The 15,849-nt window shown below is 40.4% G+C and overlaps 2 protein-coding genes across 7 annotated transcripts in view; one reads left to right on the forward strand and one right to left on the reverse strand.

Moving 5' to 3' along the window:
* The window catches only part of ST3GAL6 (ST3 beta-galactoside alpha-2,3-sialyltransferase 6), a 76,119-nt gene extending 75,399 nt beyond the window's left edge, over positions 1 to 720 (forward strand). The window contains exon 7 of one of the 5 annotated variants that reach the window (XM_007468396.1): positions 176 to 720. In XM_007468396.1, coding sequence (XP_007468458.1) covers positions 176 to 262 — 87 coding nt within the window. In that variant the 3' untranslated portion in view covers positions 263 to 720. The remainder of the gene's footprint in view (positions 1 to 175) is intronic. The other 4 variants (XM_007468393.1, XM_007468394.1, XM_007468395.1 and 1 more) reach the window with 4 other exon arrangements.
* Positions 721 to 4,225: 3,505 nt separating this feature from the next.
* Positions 4,226 to 15,849, reverse strand: part of DCBLD2 (discoidin, CUB and LCCL domain containing 2) — an 88,655-nt gene continuing 77,031 nt past the window's right edge. Inside the window, exons 13-16 of one of the 2 annotated variants that reach the window (XM_007468399.1) lie at positions 13,044 to 13,137; positions 9,244 to 9,293; positions 7,179 to 7,358; positions 4,226 to 6,252 (exon numbers count right to left, since the gene is read on the reverse strand). In XM_007468399.1, the coding sequence (XP_007468461.1) occupies positions 5,783 to 6,252; positions 7,179 to 7,358; positions 9,244 to 9,293; positions 13,044 to 13,137 (794 nt within the window). In that variant the 3' untranslated portion in view covers positions 4,226 to 5,782. The remainder of the gene's footprint in view (positions 6,253 to 7,178; positions 7,359 to 9,243; positions 9,294 to 13,043; positions 13,138 to 15,849) is intronic. The other variant, XM_007468398.1, reaches the window with a different exon arrangement.

Here is a 15,849-nt window from a genome sequence, read left to right on the forward strand (position 1 = left end):
AGCTCTGGCACAAGAATGAGCAATGAAAAAGAAATGAGAAAGATAAGTTAAAAGTCGGTGCCACTTGTTACTTGTTTTTAATTAAGCTTTTTAGATACAGCATATTCCGTTGCTGCTGTTGTTAACATCTTGAGATTGGGATAGATGGTGATTTTATTTTATTTTTCTTCTTTAGAATGCGTATCACAATGTGACTGCAGAGCAGCTCTTTCTGAAGGACATTATAGAAAAAAACTTTGTAATCGACTTGACTCAAGATTGACCCTACAGACTCAGGAGATGATGCTAACAGTATTAGTTTTATTTTTACACTGCAATTTTTAGTTTATTTTTAAATATGTTGGATGTACTTGTCAAGAAATTATATTAAGTCTGTTGCTGCCTGGTGCTTCATAACCACCAGCTTAATTTCTGTGAATATATTTAATTTATGGAAACCAAGACATGCCAAGATATCAGGGAGAGTGAATTTTTCATTGCATTGTTTTAAAAATAAGCTAGTTTTCTGAGGTGTTTTTAAGCATCTTTTTATAGTTACGTCATCTTAGACTTTTGAAGGGATGTGACTTCCTAATAAGTAAGGGGATTTAGTTTACCACAGCAGATTTTGAATGTAACGTGACATTTTGAGAGGTTTAGCTGCCTCCTGTATATTGGTGGGGAGCTGGCATGCAGCAGTGCCTTTTGAATGTGGCATACTGGAACCACTTCAGGCCTCTGTATCTCTCTCTCTCTGGATGATTGACTGATTGTTTGTTTGGTTCCTTTTTGTTCTACCTGAGGAACCTGACCGGAATCTTAAACCAGACCCTAAGCATGGATGATTAGGGAAACCTAAGATCATACTGGCTTAATTAAGCATTTTTTTCCTACAGTTAAGGTAAACCATGATTATGATGAGTAGTTTGGTAGAATGAAGATGTTTTTTAAGTCGAAAGAAATAGGATAAATATGAAACTCTGGATAAGTAAATAACCAAAGAAAGAATGCAATTCCTAAAGTCTGGTGACTGCATTATTTTAAAGAAATAAAGTTTATACAAACAAGCTGAACTAGGCAAGCTCAAGAAGGAGAAAATTCTTAAAACATTTTCTGCCTGGTTTAATTTATTCATTAAAATTCCAAAGTTTATTGGAAGTAAATTAGGAAAGACATGAATGAGTAAACCTTTAAGAAGAGTCAAGCTTTTTCTGGATTTAAATGTCATTTTCATGAAAAACCAATTGTCCACATGATTAAATCGCATCTTCAAATGGAAAGCTTACCTAGGGTGCACCAGAGAAGACTGTTGTGGGATGCAAACAAGCCAGCTGGACAAAAGTGGTGAGCTAGTCGTCTCCCTTTTCATTTTAATGTCTGACTATAACCAAAGGCTATGGGGAGGGAGGGGGACAAGGGGTGAAGAGAACAGTGGAGGTTATAAGGCTGGAATCAAAAGCTGTCAGAAGAGGTAGGAGTGGAAAGAACTGGCATCTTTTGAACAATAATTATCACTGGGAGACAGTGATAATTATCACTAACTAGCCTGCATCTCTAAAGAGAGTGGTATAAATACTATTAGATCAGAAACAGAAATAAGTGACTGACATACTTGAAAGTGGTGTAAGGGGGACAAAACTAGTAGCTGACTTAACCCAGACCTAGGCAATAAATATGGACTCTGTTCTGTTAATCCCAGCATATGTTTGCACCGTACCAGTCTCATTTGATTTTTCTGGTAACTTCTTTCTTTGAGGTGGAAAAGGCACTGCTGTTCAATGTGATCTTTCCCTCATACCACACAGCCATAGGCTGCAGCTGGGCTGCTGAAGCTGAGTTTGATGTAAAGTAATTTGGGCTTCAGAAAGGATGGCGCTGGCTACAGAAAAAGTCAATGTCAAAAACCAACGGTAGGCACTTCCCTGGTGGTGCAGTGCGTAAGAATCCGCCTGCCAATGCAGGTAACACGGGTTCGAGCTCTGTTCCGGGAAGGATCCCACAAGACGCGGAGCAACTAGGCCCATGTGCCACAACTACTGAGCATGTGCGCCACAACTACTGAAGCCCACGCGCCTAGAGTCCGTGCTCTGCAACGAGAAGCCACCGCAATTAGAAGCCCACGCACCGCATCCAAGACTAACCCCTGCTCACTGCAACTAGAGAAAAGCCCCCGCACAGCAACGAAGACCTAACACAGCCAAAAATAAATTTATAAAAACAACAACAAAAAAACCCAACCCCCCAATGGTGGCATTTTCAAATGTTACTGTAAGTACTATAATATTGGCCATAAAAACCTGATCTTAAAATTGAGGGATCTGGCATTTTGCATGGTATGAGAAAGGTTACAAACCTCAAGGTTGTTTTTATTTAAGCAAAAAACAAAAAACCTGAACAAGACATATATACAATTTATTAAAAACACATGAACACATTAAAATCTCACTATTTATACAGTCTAAATTCTAGCAACATATACAAATACTGAGTGACTACAGTACATGCCGAGGTAAGAAAAGTACATTCTGGGAGAATATCACTGACACTCAAGCCATTTTTATTTCCAATACGTATTTCAATACATGTTTTGTTTCTACCTTTCCCAGTGCCAAAAAAAGAAGAGGAGGAGATGAGAAGAAACTAGTCACAAGTTGGATTAAATGAGAACTGGTGCCACAATTGACCTAAAAGTATCCAACTCTTCCTTAGATTTTGCAGTTTAGGGACTTCAAGTTCAGAACTGAAAGGCAGAGCCAGTAGGTAATTTTTTTTTTTTTTTTTAATAAGCAGAGCTTCATTGATTTCTCTTAAGAGGGGCTGAAAAGCTTTTATTGTCCCACCTAATCTATTCATTCTTTCGAATTGTATTATCTGACATGGTGTTTCTGTAACCCTCTTGCTCTCCAGGTAACGATGTGGAGCCCAGGGAAAGAAGTTCAAGCTTTATCACATTCCATAGAATTACAACCACATTCATATTTAAACGAGCTCATTTTCTGCTCCCTCCAGTGCGGGGGAGGGGGCGGGGTGTAGGGGGGGAGGGCAAGTGTATAGTAACATCCTAATTTCAGTTACTGAATAAATCCTCTGCTCGAACCATTTCAACAGCGAATAAACCCATTGTTCAATACAAAGTGCAAACAGTGAAACGTGAACTTAAATAACTGGGCTAGACCCTGCATACGCAATAGGATCTATTTAGATTTACAGTTTTCAATAAAATATAAATCAGCATTCACAATATCTTCCCTTTAACTGTGCCGGTTCCCAAGGTCAAGTAACAGCGAAGCCAGTGTCATTTTATGAAACCTTAAGGGCCACATTTCCTGCACCACTGTCTGATTCTACTTTTACAACTGCATTAACAGGAAAGAATTTAAGCCAATAAGCCACAGTGAGTTAAATCTTTTACATGTTTCAAGCAAAGAATAAAAATTCCAAGGGAATTTTGTAAAAAATGGTTACTTTCACATTTTCAGTTGTTACTTGATTGTCTCCAAAGCTGTATATATATAGCAGACATAGTAACATTAGGAAAAAAAAACAAAACCCAAAACAAAACTCTAATATGAAAATATACGAATTAAAAGAAAAAGTACAAACCAGTACAACCCTTTGTATCAGGCTCAGCTCTTCATTTGGAAAGTAAAATATATAATAGTAGTAAAAACTAGGTATTTTATAAAAATTATTGGTAGTTCAAAAACAGCACAGTGGCAATATATGAATCAAGTCTTAAAACATGCATTATTTAAGAAAACATTTGCTTCTCAAAAAAAAAATTCTATGGGAAAACAATCAGGCACACACAAAAATAGCAAGCATCTTTGGAAAAATGAAATAGTTACTGAAATCATTTCTCTTAAAGCTTCAAACAGGCATATGATTTGAGAAAAAGTATATTTTTGTATACTAAGGACGAATAAAAAAATAAAGCAATTGGTTTACTCTCTTCCCACCTGAAAGGGGATGGCTGCATTAATACATGTGCTTCACACATTCATAGGTTTTAATAAAAGTTCAACATCTGTGCTTTTTGTTTCAAATATTTTGAAACAAAATGTGTATTGGTTTTTCAGTGAATAAAATTATGCCTCAAAAGTCTGCTGGAAAAAGGAAAAGCCACTGAAAATAAGACCAACAAAATCATACAACTAGAAGGCAGAGAGGCTGTAGAAATAGGCAGTTCTGTTTTGAAGCAACGTTTTACAAGACTGATAGACTCATGGAAGCAAGCAAAATGAACACTGTACATCATTAGTCAAATTTAGCATATTCTGCCATCATCTGGTGGCACAGGCTAAAAGAAACAACTAGAACCTGATGGGGAAGTATATTTCAATATTAAGTCTGCAAACTAAGGTTTATATTGATAGAAGACGGGATGCCAAGTTTCTATATTTTAATCATATGGTCAGCTTCCATATCATCTTACCAGTCTAAAAACTTTTAAAGATGGTTTCTACACTAACACTAATAAACTGCACATGGTTTCTATTTCAGTCATTTAAACTAGTTCTGGGCAAATGGTGACAAAGAAGTTGCCCAGAGGTATCAAAAACAAGACAGGAATTTTCCCTTGCTAGGATGCTGAAACATTCGTTCCCTAGGTATAATATAAAGGACTGCACCCCCTACCACATAGATGGCATAATCACACAGAGCTGAAGAATACACGCTGGGTTTACATTTCTTATAGTAGTTTACTGTGGAAAACAAGTGTTTCTTTATTCAACTAAAAACAACAAATTACCTTGAGATTCAAAGAATAACCTGTATACATAAAACCAAAGAGGACAAATTCGGTTACTTTTTTTGGCGGCGGGGAGTGGTAATTTATATGACTCCCGAGGAGTCATGATTTTGCCTTTCACCATGATAAATATAAGTGGGTATTGTTTAGTGTTCACTTTTAGAAACCCTCAACTTTTCACAACTCTCCTAGGAAAAATTCCATTGCAAGTAAAGTTCGGGGCGAAGAATCTCCTTTACAGCTTTTTTAATTTGTAAAGTTGTTCCTGTTTCCACATGGAAACATTAGGGGATCTGAAATAATGAGGTTGATAAAGCAAGCATCACCCACTGAAAAAACTCAAGCATTTATAAACACAAGAACGGGGCTGGCCACCAAGGGCCCCAGGTGGAGCAAGCAGGGATGAGGCCAAGTTATGAACTATGAAATGTTAAAGCTCGTTAGAGTGTCAGAAAGTGAAAAATCACTCTGCTCACTACAGGTCAGTTTCCCAGCTATAGCTCCTCCTAAGGAAAGATGGATAAGTATATATGACTGCAATCAAAACAAGGATTATGCCACTATTTTTAAAAAAAATTCAGAAAGCAATATAGGAATAGAAGAGGAAGAAGTCATGATAGTACCCACCTTTCACAAAGAGCAGAATTTCAAGCCATCAGACATTTTATAACAGTACCGTGCGTTATTGCCAGAAAGGCTTACAGAGCCATCTCGAGTTCATCAATGTAACTGCAGCATTGGTAATAAATACTCTCAGTGATTTTTAGTTTCTTTGAAGTGCATAGTAGGGAGCTTTTTCTGTATAAAATAGTGTTTTACAGTAGTAACAAACAGGATATTTGAAATTTAATAGGCAAGCAGTAACTGTGCTACAGTAACACTTTTAAAGCAAGATGGCAAGATTAGTAGTTTCCTGTACCTCGGTCATCACATTTCCCCCAACCACGTCCGTGACAGATATGTAATACGTTCTATATATTACTACCACTAATACAATTTAAAAAAGGCCATGTGCTTTAAAATGATGCTTTGTAAAAGGCAGCATCACCTTCAAAGGGTTTCTTTAGAAACACCACACTCGCCAGCCCTCCCTGCTCCTGATACCCCCTGTGTGCTCTGTGGCACTTGGTATACCAACTCGTCTGGGGCACTTGGAGCCGGCTTCCCACCTTTCGGCGTATCATACTGGGCCTGGGCTGAGGAGCAGCTGTCAGTCCTGGAGAGAAGAGTGTTGTATGTTCCCACCAGAGGGGGAGGTTGGTTCCCTGCAGCTTTGAAAGTGGACGCTGAGGGCAGGCCAACCGAAGCTGTGGGGTGCCCGGACATATCCATGACAATTGGGGTTGCGTACTCGGGCCCAGTAACTGGGAGTGGTTCAGCATAGGCATGATAGACTTCCTGCACAGGGGAGCTGTAAGGGTCTAGGTCAGCATAGCCTGCTTCTTTGCCTTCCTCTGGTTTAAAGGTAGATCTCTGATGGAGTGTGCCAACAATTCCTCCCACAAGTGGCTGTGCATACTCTGTGGGTATCGCAAAACACAGACAACAGAAAAGTTATCTCATTAAGGCAGGGATCCTATAATTCAGGGTGGCAGCTGCAGGCTTGCACCGAAAACAAACACCTCTTTATGCCACGTTTGTTATCAACGGAGACTGATGGATCTTCCCACAACAACTAACTTCAAAAATTAAAACTAAAGATGTTACCCTATATCTCATGGTAATAAACCGATGTGCCAGAAAGCTTCTTTCATGGAAGTCTGCAGAGTGTGTATGTTCTTCAGATTTATAGACAGTACTTCATTGGAGAATAAATATTCCATTACTGAAATAATATTCGTCTCGGAAAATAATTTCATAGATTTTTTTTTTCTCTTTCAAATATTAGGAAATGTTGAAAATATATTCTAGGTTAATAGGATAAATACTGTGAGGGCACTGTGTCTTTCCTGCTCTCCTTTTAAAACTCCCAAATGCCCAATAAAACCAAACGGAATTTCAGGTAAGCAGACAAAATGCCCAAAGGTTTTAGAAATGAGTACCCCAATTTTATGGATAGAACATCTAAGACACAGAAATGACTCTCTCGAGCTCTTTTTTTTTTTTTTTGTGGTACGCGGGCCTCTCACTGTTGTGGCCTCTCCCGTTGCGGAGCACAGGCTCCGGACGCGCAGGCTCAGCGGCCATGGCTCACGGGCCCAGCCGCTCCGCAGCATGTGGGATCTTCCCAGACCGGGGCACGAACCCGTGTCCCCTGCATCCGCAGGCGGACTCTCAACCACTGCGCCACCAGGGAAGCCCTCTCGAGCTCTTTTTAAAAAGTGGTTCTATATTTGGAAACTAGCTTATCTCCTATACATGAAACAGATAAAGGGTACTGCAAATCTCACAGCACTTTACAGTGAGTGCGGCAGCTTCTCCTTCCCATGGTGGCTGCATTAGTTACCTGCAGAGTCAGCCTGCAGCACCGTGGTGACTTCTCTAGGACTCAAGTGATTCACTTCACTACTGCTGTAGCGAACTGGGGTTTCCTCGTGCTCCACTGATTTGGCAGGAAGAAACTGCTTCATTCCTTTCCACCAACCTTCATTGTGATCGTAAGCAAAAGAGACCATTACATAGAAAGCTATGTTTGAAATGATAACAGTATATGAAGGGAGAAATCCTGTTGCATTTAAGCCATTTCTATAACAAATATTTATACAAACCAGCCTTTGTGTTCAAGGTTTTTTGGTTTCTTTGGTGGTGGTTCTGGTGGTAAAATACACACAACATAAAATTTCCTATCTTAACCGTTTTTTTTGGCCACGCTGCATGGCTTGCAGGATCTCAGTTCCCTGACCGGGGATGGAACCGGGGCCACAGCAGTGAAAGCCTGGAGTCCTAACCGCTAGGTCGCCAAGGAACACCCTGAACCATTTTCAGTTGAACAGCTCAGTGTTATTAAACACATATTCACGCTGTTGTGCAAGCCTCCCCACCGTCCATCTCCAGAACTTTGTCTTGTGAAACTGAAATTCCATACCTAGTAAACCGTAATTCCTGATTCTTCCCCTCAGCCCCTGGCAAGCACCACTCTACTTTCTGTCTTTATAATTTTGAGTACTCTAAGTACCTCGTATGAATGGAATCATATGCTATTTTTCTTTTTGCGACTGGCTTATTTCATTTAGCATAATCGCCTCAAGGTTCATCCACGATGTAGTATATATTGCAGAATTTCCTTTCTTTTTAAGGCTTAATATTCCATTTTATGTGTATAACCACATTTTGCTTATCCATTTATTGGTGAATAGATACCCGGATTGCTTCCATGTTTTAACTATTCTGAATAACGCTGCTATGAACATGGATGTAAAAATATCTTTTCAAGACTCTGCTTTCAATGTTTTTGGGTATATACCTAGAAGTGGAATTGCTGGTTCATATGGTAATTCTATTTTTAATTTTTTGAGGAACTGACAAAAAATTCTGTTTTCCACAGAAGCTGTACCATTTTACATTCCCGCCAACAGTGCACAAGGGTTCCAGTTTCTCCACATTCTTGCCAACACTTGCTGTTTTCTGTTTCTTCCTATTCTCTATTTTGTTCCTCTCTTCTCTAATCTTTATTATTTCCTTCTTCCCTATAGCTTTGGGTTTAATTTGTTCTTCTTTTTCTAGTTCCTTAAGTTGTTCAAACTTATTTTTTGCTTTGATAAGACTATCCAGTGCAAAGCAGAACACAGTAGAAATCTCTATCAAAAGCATATATTGAAGCAAATCACGGCTACTATAGTGCAGCCAGATATAGTTTGTTATAGCAGTGGTCTTTAATAAGTTTTAATAAGCTTAAAAATTTCTAAGATCAACTCTGCGGGGGGCGGGGGGACGACGGTGAGTAGTAGCAGCCCAAGACCTGCCCCCATCACTGCTCTTTTCTACCCTCGTCACAGTGAATTCTTTTGACCCCTAACAGTCATTCCAGTGGTGAGACTGGGAAGTGGGAGGCCTGCCCGCAGAAGACCCCTGGTGTCACCTGCAGCAACCTGTCACCTGCCACAGAGAGTAGGAATTCGGAAGATGACAACTCCTGGCAGAGAGAGCAGACCTCACTGCCTCGTAAAACGCTGAACTCCACTGCGGTAAATATCCACAGCAGAGTGACATACACATACACACACACTGTGTCACCAGGACTGCAATCCTCTGCTTCTTACCTAGTGTTCACGTACACCACACAGAAAGCTGGTCTCCTCAAGACCGATACATACATGGGACAAACCAGACAAGTTTTCCAAAAGGAAAAGAACAGAGCATGTGTTATGAGAAATTCTTACTTCCCATTTCATTACTTACAGACTAGAGATTTTACAGAAAAGTAAAAATGATCAGAACAGAAGAGGAATGCCATTTTTCTAACAGTGCTAGGGAGTTTATGTGGGCCTGAAAATGGCTTTCCTCTTTCACTGCTGCCAGCTGGAGGGCAGGGGCTTCCCTCTGATGGAAAGAGATGTAAAGCCACAAATTACCTGCGCGGTCCCAGTAAGGTAAGTCATAGGTGCCTTCAGCTTTTTTCTTTCTGGAAAAATACAGGAAAAAAAAAAAGTTAGCAAATAGAGTGAATTCACTAGTAAGAAAGTTCTGAAACTGCAGTATAAACACCAAAGCTAATAATTAGTCAAGAGTACACATTTCTACTTGCTGATTTCCCTGGGAGACCTCTTTCACTTGACTTTTGAAGTTGCCACTGCTGAGGCTCATGAATTCTGGACTCTCAATAAATATTAAACAACTATCTCCTGAGACAGTTATCTTGTTACCCAACTATTTTCCACTCAAATGGATAAAGGGATAAAAAAAAAAAAAAGACTACGTAGATAAAAACCTTGAATCAAATCAAAGACCCAACCCTGACAGGTGGATTATTATGGGGAAATCATGTTAGGTTTGTTTTGGTTTCAAATACAGATTTCACAAATCAGTCAGTTCACAAAGTTCACAGGACACAACAAGAACAACAAAACCCCCATATTTTCTTCTGCATTGTTACTTTTTTTTTCAACTTACTTTTTTTCTACAGTCCTTTGCCCCTGAAAAGTTTAAAGTGTCACACACCCTTAACTGCACAGACCTGATTCCTCCACCCTGCGCAAGATAAGCCAACGCTGTCACTAACAGTGAGGGGACCGAGGGCCACGTGTGCAACGAAGAACGTTCTTCCCCAGCCTGCTCCTCAGAATTCTGACACATCCTCCCCTGGAGAAACTTCTGTCCCTCCCCAACATTAAGAATTGCTATCTACCGTGAGCCTTTTAAAAAGAAAAAAATCAAGCACACAAAAGGACATTTTCTGATGTACACCTAATTAAAATAATGCTCTGCAAGCTAAAGAGAAAGTTCTAGTGCTGTGAATGAGGAAAAGATGGTTATGTGACTTGCTGAAGATCACAAATGGGGCTTTCTCAAAGAGCCCAAGCTATGTGCTTTTCTTACTTCGAAACATTCTTCTCTAGTATAAGACTATGTTTTTATTATTGATACTAAAAGCTCCCTCATTTTAAAGTCTAGCTGTATTTAAAATATAATACTTCATTATTTCAAAGTAAGGTATAGCGTAAAATTTGTGGACGAGATGGTAGGTGCTGAAGCTGTCCAAGGGTTGTACTATAAAGGATTTCATATTCTTGATCTCCAGTGACAAAGCTGCAGGTGATTTATTCGTTACATGTAAAGTACTTAGAACAGTGCCCCGCATGGGTTAGGGATTCAGTAACTTGCAGCTGTTTTTATTATTACTTTTCTCCTGGCTATTTTCCATAAGCCCTTTAACGGCGCTTCCTCTTTACTCCTTGTCACAAAGCCAGTCGTCAGCAATTTCATCCACTACGTTTGTAGAAGTAACCTCAATTCTGCAGCTCAGACCTTCTGTCCTGAACAGGCTTGTGTTCCATCTTGCCTCTTGGGAGTCTGAATGCCCAGAGTCCTTTAAATGCCATCCCAAACTGATCTCAGGACTTGCCTCCTGCCTCTCAACAGCTGTACTCCTCTGTCCTCACCCCCACGCCCTGAGGCTTTAACCACAGAGTAGTTAGACTTGAACTGCCGATTGATCAGAGGCTGCAGCGGCTAACAGCACGGGCTCTGAAGCCTGGACCAAATCTCCACCCTGCCATGTGCTGACCAGGTGACCTCGGACAAGTTACCTGTGCTCTCTCAGTCTCACTTTCCTCTTCTATAAAATGGGATTTATAACAACACCTGCTTCACAGGTTGTTTTAAGGAGTAAATGAGTTAAAACATGTAAGGCATTTAGAAAAACGTGTAAAACCAGCATTTTATTTTCTATGAAACTGCCGTTGCTACTGTTCTCACCACTACTACTGTTGCTGTCCGGTTCCCTGAAAGCATCGTGAACTTTCCTTCCTGGACCCTCCCAGAGCCCTGTTCCCTCCTCCCCTGCCTCATGCCCTCATGCTAAGTTGTCAGTTCTGTACAGACAGCCCCCCAACACCAGGAATCCGGGACCCCCGCCTCCTCCAGCTTCCTTCCACCCGTGGAACAAACTGTGGTTGGTACGGTTATGATTCCTACTCATCTTGGGTGAAATTTAGAGGATTTAAGCTATTTAAGACATGTTACGTAGTTCAAAATGGAGTCCCAGTGGCCAAGACGAACTTGCCTATGAGTTGTTTTGAAACATCCACTGTAGGACTGCCAGTGTCCTCGAATGATAAACTGAGAATATTACATTAGACAAGAAGTTTGATGGGCCATGTATGGCATGGGAACAGACAGCAACTGAAGGAGTCCAGACTCTTCCCCAGGGGTAACAGTTACTCCTTAAGAGGAGACCATTGAACAGAGTGACCTGAAGGATCTTGGCTGGAGGCCCCCATGCTGCTGAGAGCTGTTCCAGATGGAGGCCGCCTACGGCCCTGCTGGAGCCGGGGTGACTTCCCACTCTCACTTGTCATGTGCTGCTGTTGGTGCTGAGATGCCTCCTTCAAGGATTCTCCTTGGAGTGGTTCGTTTACACCCTCCTCCCCCACCCACCCCCCCACACTTTGCCTAACCTGTGTTGTGCGCTAATTATGTATAGTAAACCGAGTGAGTGGTGAGTTGAATATTGGCTACTGTTTTATCTCCAATCCCGTGATCCCTACCTGCCCTTACTGCTGGGCCCTGCAACAAACAGGTTCCATGGTGGAAGGTTTTCTGCAAAGTATCCTCTCCCATCCATAGACTCTGGGGTTCACCACTGGACTCCCAACACACGGCTCAATACTTGGCAGGGAGTATGAGGCTCAAATATCTGTTGGATGGCTAGACAAATGAAGTCCCTCCAAAGCTGTCAGTCACCAACTCTGTCCCTCCTGTTACCTCTACTCACGACATCTCTACCGGTTAACTGCACAAGCCAGAAACGTGAGAGAAACTTAGATCCTCCTCCTTCCTTAGCAAGTAGCCAGTCAAGCCCCCCACTGACGCCTCTGGGAAACCTCTCCCCCTCCATGTCTCTCCCTTTCCTAGAATTGCTGTATCATGTTCCTGTGTGGCTTTAATAGTTTCCTAACTCATCTCTCTGCCTCTTCTAGTCTCTCTCTCCTCTTCAATCCACCCTCCTGCCACCATTTTCCTACAATCATCTGATAATATCACCTGTCTGCTGACCCCTGCTCAATGATTTCCCCATCTACAGAAAGTCCTTCCTGGTCCCAGGCCCAGGCTGCATTTCTATGGGTCTCCTAGCGCTCCCGCACGCCAAGCCCCTGTAGGATGACTCACTGTTCTGCCTACATTCCACAGCTCTGTGCCTTCCTGCAAGCCATCCCATCCATCTGGGCCATTCTCTCTTCCTCTATCTCGCCAAATCTAATCCTTCCTTTAAGGCAAACCATGCCAAATTTGAGGAACACTCTTTTCTGAAAAAAAGGTTTCAGGTAATTCTCATGGTTCTTACGTCTGTGTTCCCCAGCACTTCACATACAACTCATCATGCCAAAGTATAGTGGTCAACCCTGCTAAACAATCTGGAGATAATAATTGTGTCTCATTCTTTCAAAGTACTACTAAGTATCTATTATATCTTACTGATGTGTATAACCCATTGTATAATACAAAATTTGATATAATAAAGGTACTCAGTAACTGATTATGGAATTGAACTTACTCATTTTTTACAGGAATAAAGGAGAAGTATATATATTTTTATTCTAATGACTATCTTAACTCTCCCTCTCAAAGAAGTTCATCTTCTATATTTAGTTTCTATTTCACATTTGGAAACATCCCCTCTAGGACCAGTTAGGTGAACTAGTTTTGTACGAACCTGTTTCTCCAATGCCAAGCACACACTAGTATGAGAATGAGAGTGGTAAGGACCATGACCAGCACAGGGACAAGGACGGCGGCCAAGGCTACATCTGAAAAACAAAAACAAACAAACAAAAACACACACTGATACCAAAGGCATCATTAAGGAGAAGAGTACAGATTAACCATATCACCATTCAAAGCTTTTCTATCTCAAAAAACTACCATAAACATAATTTATGCAATGAGAGTGGGCACGAGTGGTAATTGCAGAGGCCTTCATGGATACACGGAAGTGCGTCACATTATTTGCTCCACCTTTGCAGTTTTTAAATCACCAAGACAAATGATAAACTGGGAAAATGTATTTTCTGCAAACGTGATAAAAGGTTAATATAGTTAATCTATTACAGAATTTACAAGTAAAAAATAAACAACAGAAAAATCAGCAGAGATGAAAGAGCAACGCATTAAGAGCACAAGTGACCATTAAGCATGTTCACCTCACTAGTAATCAGAAAGATGCTATTTTTGCTTATCAAATTGGCAAATATTTAAAAGAACAACTAACTGTTGAAGAGGGTATCAGGAAACAGGGATTTTGATGGGACTATAAATTGAAACTACCTTTCTGATTGCCATTTTGCGGCAATATCTATAAAAACCTATTACTTGGCAATTCTCTATGGAATTTATTCTTAGGAAAAACTTAAGATGGGATTCAAAGATGTATCTTTAAATACGTTTGCTTCTGTATCTGCAGAAGACTGTAAAACTGGAAGTAATCCAAATGCCCAACAATGAAAGGGAATAAGTAAATCATGGTCTCCTCCTTATAATAAAATATTATCCTTATAATATAATATTAAAATATCATCCAGCAATTGGAAGTGATGGCAAAATATTTATAGATGCAGGAAGATAATAATATAGGATTAAGTATAGAAATCAAATGTGTGTACGAACAAGGCAGAAACCAACACAATGCTGGAGCCTGCAGGGACTTGGAGATCACTTAATCCCCTTATCTCACTCCACATATAAAGAATCCTGGGCAGAAATGCCCTGCTTAAGGTCAGTTGGGACACTAGTTTCTTCCTCCACCTCTCAACCTTCTCCTGGCCATGAGAGTGATAACAGCAACAACTGCTGCTATTTACTGGGTGCTAAGCACCAGACCTGCATCTTATTTACTCCTTATAATCCCACCCAAAGAGAAAAAGAAGCTGAAGATACAGGGAGGGAGAGGATAATCAATAACAACCAGGCCTCTGAGAAGCTGTATGGATGGGAACTAGGTGAGTATGCAGACTCCACAAAAAGGAAGTGCCCTTCGAATGGCTTCTACTTTGGGAAGCTGAAGATGTAACTGAGAGTGACTGAGGATCTCTGGGTCAAGGGTTTGAAAAATACAGAGAATGTTTCAAACAGCTACTGTTGAGAACAGACAAAAGAGCTAACCAGGGAAACAGAAAGACCACCAGCTGCTACTGAGGGCTCCACTGAGGGAGGATCTGGACATTACAGTGGCACAGATCTGACCATGACATGATTTGCACGAGCATCACTCTCAGCCTGGATGTAAAAATGGAGAAAGGAGAAGTGAATAAAACAGAAATCATGACTCAGGATAGAAAGGACTAAGAAATTAGAAAAGCAAATGTGCTTTATCCCTAAAATTTGTGAAATTGTAGAGAGAACAATCAGGTTCAGATGGATACAGTCTGACTTAATCAGAGGCATTAAAATATACGCTTAGGTTCAAAAAAACAATAAAAAGTTTTTATACTACTGTTCCAAAGAAAAGGAGACAGGAGGTCTTCAACCAAAAAGACCTAGATGTTCTTTGTTATTTTAAAGATTACAGGGATCCTAGTTCTGGAAGAAAATGCTTTAAGAACCCTTTTAGTCCTAAGATTTTAAAATTCTATAATCAGATTTTAAGATGAACAACACTTTTAAATGACTGTTTTTCCATCCGGGTATGTGGTCTGGGATTCCACCTGAACGCATGCTTTCTGTAAACGGATGAGAAGCTCTTTGTGGGATGCTGAAATTTCTTGTCTCTGTCAACTCTTGCTTCTCTCTAGACTGGACAAAATAAATGTTGCCCCTGCCATTTCAAAGAGTTGCCACCAAGTCCTCAGCCACTACTCCCACCCCATGACTGTGTGCCCTGAGGGGAATTCAGGATGGAGAAAAACAGAATACTGGCTCTAAACAGTTAAGATACATATCAATGAATAATTTCAATGAGCTCAGACTCTTGCATCTTCCCACACATAGAAAAGCACTAAAATCATTAACTTGAGACGTCTGGTTTTTGTGATTAGCAGTAAGTTTTTGATGTTTGACTACATTTTTTCCAGTATAAACCCCTATAAATCCTGGCTCCTTCCTCTTTGGAACAGTTTCTCAGAACTATCTGAGAGGCTGTATCCCAGGCTACTGTCCCCAGTAAGAACCTGAATAAAACATAATTCTCAGCTTTTAGGTTGTAAGTTTTTTTTTGTTTTTCAGTCAACACTAGCTTTTCCTGCAGCATGAGAAAGAAATTGGTCTCTCTGGGAATACTTCAGACGATAGGAAGGAAACTGACATGTAGGAAGTTGTAGAAAGTTATCTGAATCCAGGCAAATTTTCAGAAAATGAGAATGATTAAGTGCTATGTGGCACAAGTTACTCTGAATGAACTGCTTTCTCTTCTCTGCACTGCCCTGAAAATTAGTGTGCTTTTTATCTGTCAACACTGAAATTAATTCCTCCATGGCACTGATGCTTTTTGTTCTTAAATTCAACAGAAATTTTGTTTTCAAACTAGT

This window comes from Lipotes vexillifer, unplaced genomic scaffold (assembly GCF_000442215.2).
Source record: "Lipotes vexillifer unplaced genomic scaffold, Lipotes_vexillifer_v1.1 scaffold482, whole genome shotgun sequence".
NCBI classification, from domain to species: Eukaryota; Metazoa; Chordata; class Mammalia; order Artiodactyla; family Lipotidae; genus Lipotes; species Lipotes vexillifer.